Here is an 8,523-nt window from a genome sequence, read left to right as displayed (position 1 = left end):
CTGGATAAACCAGGTATTTAATCCTTCAGTTGGATTCATATCTGTGTATTTGATTCAGAAATATATTTTCATTGTTTTTCTGAATCGTTTGATGTACATAAATCATAATAATCTGTATAATAATAATAATAATGATAATAAGCACAATATAATCTATAGCACTGTATCACACACACTGCTTCCTTTCTTAAGGCTGATCTTCTGGTTTCTCTTTAGATAAAAGACCTAAAGCCCAAAGCCTCACAGCAATGTAAGTACAGTGTATATTACAGTACTGACGATTCTGTTTTATTCAAACTCCATCAGTATAATTTTTCTTTAACTACATCAGAATAGCTGAAGTTTTATAGCTGATCAACTAGCTGGACTTCTTATCTGTTTAACTTGTTTTTTTATTCATCCACCTGCATATTTTCACTCTCAGCTACCAAAGACCGGCAGATCCAGGTGAGTCTTTCAGCTTTTAGAGCTCTGAACACTGAGAGGAACGTCAGGATCTGGCATGAACTTTAGATCCTGAAACTCAAATAAACTCCTGATTAAAACTGATGATGTTTGTTACATAATAGAACAATCAGTTATTATTTTCTACAATCTTCCATCAGGAACTGACAGAACAGGTGAAGAGGCTGAAGCGAGGTGGGTGTGGTCTCTATCAGCCCCTACAGGCTCCTCTACAGTCCATTCACTCTCAGACCAACAGTGATCCAGCATCTTTCACACTGATAATCACCCTCACACACACACACACACTCACTATTACAGAGGAGCACAGACCTTCTTAGTGTTTCATTATTAGTTAACCACGGAACATTTCACAGCCCCACATCATGAAGTCTGGTAGGGTCAGTAAAATGTAGACAGAGCACACATTATGACCGGACAGTGAACGACTTCTGTTGCCTATTTTACTGTAACAGTAAATGTACAGTAATGACAGTGAGAGCGTCTGAAGTGGAGCTGATCCGATTATTTGGAGCAGAAATACAGCTGCAAGTTAAAGAGGCTCAAACTGAGATGATTCAAACTGGGTTCCTTTCAGAACTTTAAACTTGATTCTGTTCTCATTTCACAAAAACACAGATCTGAAAAAACAACAAGACGCCTACAGACGGCAGGAAGAGGAGGAGAATAAAGTGCTAGAAGGGATGAGAGAAGCTCTGAAGAAAGAAGCTCTAAAGAACAAAGCTCTGAAGAACAAAGCTCTGATGAATGAAGCTCTGATGAATGAAGCTCTGGAGAACAAAGCTCTGAAGAATGAAGGTGAGTGATGTTGTGTTTTATCTATTTACAGTGTAAATTACAGACCACAGAAGTGAGTCCTAGTCCTCCTGCAGTTCCTGTGAACACCAGCTTCGGCTCTCCAGAAGGTTCTGACAGTGTGTGGTCAGTTCTGTCTGTGATCTGGAGCTGGTTCTGGGCTGCAGGACGTCTCCGAGCTCTGATCGTGGAGCTGTTAGAGCTCAGAGACTGAGCGACTGTGAATGAGCCCTTTAACATTTTCACCTCCATCGTTTAATCAGCTCAGATCTGCTGGTCTTTTATCTGCCTCTGCTGTGAAGCGGTCAGTCTCCTCTCTCTCTGAAGGGTCAGTGTTAAACCTCATCAATAACTCTGATCAGCTCTCAGAGCAGCTCAGAGAGTTTTACTGGAGTTCGAGTCACTCGGACGCATCACTGAGTTACTGCTGACCCCACAGTTCATGAAGGTCAATCAGCAGATGAACCAGTAACTGACCACCTTTTAACTTGACACTCAGCTTCTTACAAAATCACGTGTTTTATGTTTTGCTGTAATTAATTTATTCATGTTTAATTATTTATTTTTTCATCATTGGGCTTATTTGTCTTTTTTTAACTGCTGGGGTTTTTCTACATTCTAATGAATTATTTTTGCTTCACTTACTTTTATGTTATTTTAGGATTTGTAAGCACTTTCAAATGTTTCAGTTGTAAAGTGTTATATAAATAATAATAAAAATGCTTATTATTAATATTATTAGTAGTAATAACAATAATAACTTGTCCAATGTTTTATTTAATCAAATTAAAATTATGTATAGCACAAAATAATAATACAATTATAATGTGTATAAATATAAACAATATATATGTTTATGATAGCACAACATTTGTAGTTATTACAATTATTATTATTATTAATATTATTATTATTATTAGTAGTAGTAGTAATGCCAAGGAATCTGCCTCTACTTGGAGATCTCCACCACTCACAGACAGAAAGCACCTCTGTATATAATGTATTCACTCTGACTCCGCCCCCGCTCTGTAGATGCTCTGCTGTGTGGTGGGGTGGAGTCTGCAGGGGTGTGTTAGAGTGATGCCCAGACCAGAAATCACTAGACAGAAATGACTAGAAATCAGAGCCCAGTCACTGAAACTGGGTGTGTGTTTTTCCCTACAAGGTCTCTGTGTTGTCTCAAGTCTAAGGATGCTGTGGATGGGTTTGGGGAAACCTGGATCTGGGAAAAATGAAGCTGGAAACCCCAGTAAGGAGAGCCAGCCTGGACCATCAGCACCACAGCAGAAAGGAACTGGGACAGACGCCTTCGACTGGTCTAAAATTCAAAGGACTGAACTCAGAGAGCGACACCTACTTAAAGAAGACATTCCTGAACATCAAAGACAAAAACATCTGCAAGAAACCAGGAGGGACTACCAGGAGCAGGTGGAGGAGATCAGGAGGGTTTATGGAGCACAGACAGATCAGATCATGATCGTCCTCCCAGATCTAGAACAGGTCATTTGGGTTCCAAAGCCCAAAATACAGAAAATGCTGAGCAGAAAAGACGCAAAGATAAATGAGGAGCAAACTGCAGAGACGGATTCAAGTTCTGAGAACCAGCCAGTGCAGGACGCTGGAAAGTCAGATGGTCAGAGCACTGGACAGTCAGATGGTCAGAGCACTGGACAGTCAGATGGTCAGAAAAAGGTGCAGTCAGATGGTCAGAGCACTGCATAGTCAGATGGTCAGAGCACTGGACAGTCAGATGGTCAGAAACAGGTGCAGTCAGATGGTCAGAGCACTGCACAGTCAGATGGTAAGAGCACTGGACAGTCAGATGGTCAGAAAAGGGTGCAGTCAGATGGTCAGAGCACTGGACAGTCAGATGGTCAGAAAAAGGTGCAGTCAGATGGTCAGAGCACTGCACAGTCAGATGGTCAGAGCACTGGACAGTCAGATGGTCACAATATGCAATCAGATGGTGAGAGCACTGGACAGTCAGATGGTCAGAGCACTGGACAGTCAGATGGTCAGAGCACTGGACAGTCAGATGGTCAGAAAAAGGTGCAGTCAGATGGTCAGAGCACTGCACAGTCAGATGGTCAGAGCACTGGACAGTCAGATGGTCACAATATGCAATCAGGTGGTGAGAGCACTGGACAGTCAGATGGTCAGAGCACTGGACAGTCAGATGGTCAGAAACAGGTGCAGTCAGATGGTCAGAAAGAGGTGCAGTCAGGCGGTCAGTGCACTGGACAGTCAGATGGTCAGAAAAGGGTGCAGTCAGATGGTCAGAGCACTGGACAGTCAGATGGTCAGAAAAAGGTGCAGTCAGATGGTGAGAGCACTGGACAGTCAGATGGTCAGAGCACTGGACAGTCAGATGGTCAAAGTATGCAATCAGATGGTGAGAGCACTGGACAGTCAGATGGTCAGAGCACTGGACAGTCAGATGGTCAGAACACTGTACAGTCAGATGGTCAGAAAAAGGTGCAGTCAGATGGTCAGAGCACTGAACAGTCAGATGGTCAGAAACAGGTGCAGTCAGATGGTCAGAAACAGGTGCAGTCAGGTGGTCAGAGCACTGGACAGTCAGATGGTCAGAGCACTGGACAGTCAGATGGTCAAAAAAAGGTGCAGTCAGATGGTCAGAGCACTGGACAGTCAGATGGTCAGAGCACTGGACAGTCAGATGGTCAAAATATGCAATCAGATGGTGAGAGCACTGGACAGTCAGATGGTCAGAGCACTGGACAGTCAGATGGTCAGAACACTGTACAGTCAGATGGTCAGAAAAAGGTGCAGTCAGATGGTCAGAGGACTGGACAGTCAGATGGTCAGAGCACTGGACAGTCAGATGGTCAGAAACAGGTGCAGTCAGGTGGTCAGAGCACTGGACAGTCAGATGGTCAGAAAAGGGTGCAGTCAGATGGTCAGAGCACTGGACAGTCAGATAGTCAGAAAAAGGTGCAGTCAGATGGTCAGAGCACTGGACAGTCAGATGGTCAGAGCACTGGACAGTCAGATGGTCAGAGCACTGGACAGTCAGATGGTCAGAAAAAGGTGCAGTCAGATGGTCAGAAAAAGGTGCAGTCAGATGGTCAGAGCACTGGACAGTCAGATGGTCAGAAAAAGGTACAGTCAGATGGTCAGAACACTGTACAGTCAGATGGTCAGAGCACCGTACAGTCAAATGGTCAGAAAAAGGTGCAGTCAGATGGTCAGAGCACTGGACAGTCAGATGGTCAGAGCACTGGACAGTCAGATGGTCAGAAAAAGGTGCAGTCAGATGGTCAGAGCACTGGACAGTCAGATGGTCAGAGCACTGGACAGTCAGATGGTCAGAGTACTGGACAGTCAGATGATCAGAGCACTGGACAGTCAGATGGTCGGAGCACTGGACAGTCAGATGGTCAGAAAAAGGTGCAATCAGATGGTCAGAGCATTGGACAGTCAGATGGTCAGAAAACTGTAGAGTCAGATGATCAGAGCACTGGACAGTTTGATGGTCAGAACACTGGACAGTCAGATGGTCAGAGCACTGTACAGTCAGATGGTCAGAAAAAGGTGCAGTCAGATGGTCAGAGTACTGGACAGTCAGATGGTCGGAGCACTGGACAGTCAGATGGTCAGAAAAAGGTGCAATCAGATGGTCAGAGTACTGGACAGTCAGATGGTCAGAGCACTGGACAGTCAGATTATCAGAGCACTGGACAGTTTGATGGTCAGAGCACTGTACAGTCAGATGGTCAGAAAAAGGTGCAGTCAGATGGTCAGAGTACTGGACAGTCAGATGGTCAGAACACTGGACAATCAGATGATTAGAGCACTGGACAGTCAGGTGGTCAGAACACTGGACAGTCAGATGATTAGAACACTGGACAGTCAGATGGTCAGAAAAAGGTGCAGACAGGCTTTTAAGTATTTCTGCTTTGTGAAATGAATCCATTCTCATAGATTCCTGTACGTTATGATTCATGAGTAATAATGAATATAATCCATTTGCTGATCTGTCCTCACCTTCCCCAGTGACCCTGAACGTTCTGTAACGGCTAGAAACACAAATTATTGCTTTTATTTGTTTAAGTGTGAGGTGTAATCAGAGGTTCAGAGGGTTTGGAGTGAAGTGGTTCAGACGTCTTCACAGTGGTGGTGATGGGAACCAGGCGTCGCCATGACTACAACACAGATATAGACACTTTATTTACCATCCAGAACCACCAGAGAACCTACACGAGTCTTCTGAGCTTATATGGAATGTTGATGATGGAAAACAGTGGAAAATCTGGAATAATGAGTTTTCTTTGGGGACTATTTTGCCGCACAGCGCCCTGCATGTCTCAAACATCAGACATCTTGTTGGCAGCGTCTGAGATGTTTAAAACGCAGAGTTAGAAGAGAAAATCATCTCCCAGTGAAAGCCGCGTTTTACAGTAGGAATAAATGGAGCTCATTATGCTGGTAGTGAACTACGCTGCCTGACTCAGCTGCCTCAGAACCAGAGAAACGGGCCTTAAACAGGAGTCAGGACCCTGCTGGGGTTCATCCTGAAGTCAGGACCCTGCTGGGGTTCATCCTGAAGTTAGGACAGGATTTAGGAGGTTTAGTCCGGTTAGGATGTTTGTGTGATGCTGTTTTCTGATCTGGGGTTCATGATGAGGTCATGAAGGGAGGAGCTGATATTCTGGAATAGATACTGAACTAAACTCAGTACAGAAGTCGTCATGGAGACCAAGCAGATCAGACGTCAGCGGTAAGAAGCTCCTGTAATACGACTCCTGGTCTAAAGGCAGAATCCAACATGCACTTTCTGGTGTATTTTTTTCCAGAAAAGAACTTTTCAGCATTTTTCCTCCTGAATTTTACTGGAATTGAGCAGAAACGCTTACTAGACTAAAAGGTTTTCCTTCCTTCATCACTACATCACGAGTGACCTGCATCTGTGTCAGTAGTGGCGTAACCGTGTTTTATAAAGTGCTATGGACAATAATGAGGGCTAAAAAAATAAATAAATAAAAATAAAACAGTCAACGGTGGTCAAGTCTCAAGTCTCTGCTTCTCACTGAAATCGAACGAATTGAAGCTTCACCACTCAAAACTCAAGATGACGAGTCTGAAAGTGCAACTCACAGTGATGTTTCATCCACTGTTCAGAAGCTAGGAAGAAATATCAAATATTCATAATACATGATAAAAAATGCACATTCACATGTTATAAGATCCGTATGCTCCTATCATGCTCTGCCAAGCTAATAATAATATAATAATTATTATTATTTTATTTACAGAGCCCTTTTCATGCCGGTGGCAGTTCAAAGTGCTTTAGAGACGGGTGATAAAACCCGCTTATTGAAGAATCGTATTTATTTATTATTAGTTACAGACTACGGCTAATCACTGATCAAAACTAAAGCCAGCAGTGATTTTTGGTTTTAACTGGGTGTCTACAGGTTCAGGGATATTGTGAAACATCCCGTCACGGCTCTGCTGCTGAGTCGGTATGAAGCACTGAGCTCTGCACTCCTTCTCTTCTTATTTCAATGTTGTTGTTCTCTGATTTAAAGTGGTTCCGAAAGATGAATAAAGGCCAACTTCAGCTTCATGAATCTAAACCGTAATGAACGGCGTTCCGATCCATTTCTCAGATCGGAGAACGTTTCTGGTGAACCAGCTGCACTCCGGGCTCTGCTGCTGCTGCTGCTGCTGCTGGTGTCAGACTCTTTATGTTGCTGGCTTCACTGGCCTGGAGACGTTTCTGGAGAAGTAAAATAAGCCTCTACACCTTTTCTGGACCACGGTCTAACCTGAATCTGAGACTAGCCAGTGATGAACAGGGCACATTTTAGTAAATTTTACTGAATTTTAAAGAAATCTAAAAGCCACTTTTAAGCCTATTACTCCAAATCTCAGCTGAAAGTGCCCAGATGAACTGACGGCGGCTGGTGGTCTGGGTGTGCCGTTCTACACGGTGAACTGAAGAGGGCAGTAAAGAGTCGCTGCAGTCTGAGGTTAAGATGAAAGTGAATTGTTCACAGGGCGTATTTGTCAGGAACTGCTGAGCTGAGTGGCAGCAGATGCTCTCAGCTTTACTCTGATTATTCAGTGGCTCGTTTATTTATTCATTAATAATATGTGTGTGTATGTGAGTGTGTGTGTGAGTGTGAGTGTGTGTGTGAGTGTGTGTGTGTGTGTGTGTGTGTGTGTGTGTGAGTGTGTGTGTGTGTGTGAGTGTGTGTGTGTGTGTGTGTATAAATGCCTTCATCGCTTATTTACTGATTTCTGTCATTTATCACCATCTAATGGATTCTAAATGAAAACATTCCTTAAAGACTAAAACACAAACAAATACATAAATAATAAATAGATTTTTAAAAATGGAAACCCTGTAAACATCAGACATATTCCAGTAGCAGTACTGCACTGTATCCTCCTGATTGATAAAGACAGCCTTACAGTGGAGGAAGCTCAACATGCAGAATGTGACGTGAACAGGCTCCTGAGTAGGTCGTAGCGTTTTCATGCTGCCAGGGGGAAGATGGAGCACTGTCATGGGCTTAGGTGTTCAGGGTACACTGGCTGCTGAGACAGCAACTCCTACAGCTTTCATAGCGTTCAGATACTGCTGGATTACTCAGTTAACAACACAGAGGGTCGAGGCTTATGAGCATTTAAGCGTAAGCTCACGTTAAGTTGAGAAAGACTGAGTAAAGATGAGCAGACGGGAGAAATTTTCCGTCAGGCGTTTAACAGAAAGGCCTGATGAAGGTAATCTGCATACCTGTTAAAGAGGTCCTGACCGCATACTAGAATGTCCTTAATAAACTGGCCAGTGAGTGCTGTGAGCAGTGAAGCTGACGATTTATAACCGTCAGTCCGTCAGTATAGACCGTTCACTCCTAATGCAGCTGCTTGAGTGCCAGAGCATGTAAAGCTGCATGAAGGCAAACAGGGCTGAACATGAGAAATCTGCATGGTGGACAAATAACCACATTCCACCTGTTTAGAGTTTGTTGATGCTCTCGTGGAAACTCACAGACAGAGGGGAAAAAACAGAAAAGGTACAGGCCACTGCACCCCAGACGCTGTAAGAGTGACAGAACGATGCTTAAAGGTATTTGTCCTCCATCCTCCACCCTGCGGGAGCTGAGTCACGCAACTGTTCAGACGAACAACCAATTACAAAAAACACACGAGCGCAGTTTAAATGTTCCTCCATCCTGAACCAGGCGGCTGCAAAAACACTGTTTTCATACCCCGCACTGTGTTTAGAGTGCTAGG

The 8,523-nt window shown here is 43.8% G+C and overlaps 1 protein-coding gene across 3 annotated transcripts in view; it reads left to right on the top strand.

Annotated features, from left to right (window-relative positions):
* Positions 1–3,374, top strand: part of LOC108415781 — a 16,167-nt gene extending 12,793 nt beyond the window's left edge. For all 3 annotated transcript variants that reach the window (XM_037533185.1, XM_037533184.1, XM_037533186.1), the window contains 6 exons: positions 1–13; positions 217–250; positions 425–447; positions 606–639; positions 1,084–1,263; positions 2,426–3,374. The exon at positions 1–13 is cut by the window's left edge and continues 178 nt beyond it. In XM_037533185.1, coding sequence (XP_037389082.1) covers positions 1–13; positions 217–250; positions 425–447; positions 606–639; positions 1,084–1,263; positions 2,426–2,982 — 841 coding nt within the window. In that variant the 3' untranslated portion in view covers positions 2,983–3,374. The remainder of the gene's footprint in view (positions 14–216; positions 251–424; positions 448–605; positions 640–1,083; positions 1,264–2,425) is intronic.
* The last annotated feature ends 5,149 nt before the right edge of the window (positions 3,375–8,523 follow it).

The sequence above is a fragment of the Pygocentrus nattereri genome, chromosome 23, assembly GCF_015220715.1.
Source record: "Pygocentrus nattereri isolate fPygNat1 chromosome 23, fPygNat1.pri, whole genome shotgun sequence".
NCBI classification, from domain to species: domain Eukaryota; kingdom Metazoa; phylum Chordata; class Actinopteri; order Characiformes; family Serrasalmidae; genus Pygocentrus; species Pygocentrus nattereri.
This window is presented reverse-complemented; position numbering and strand designations above follow the sequence as displayed.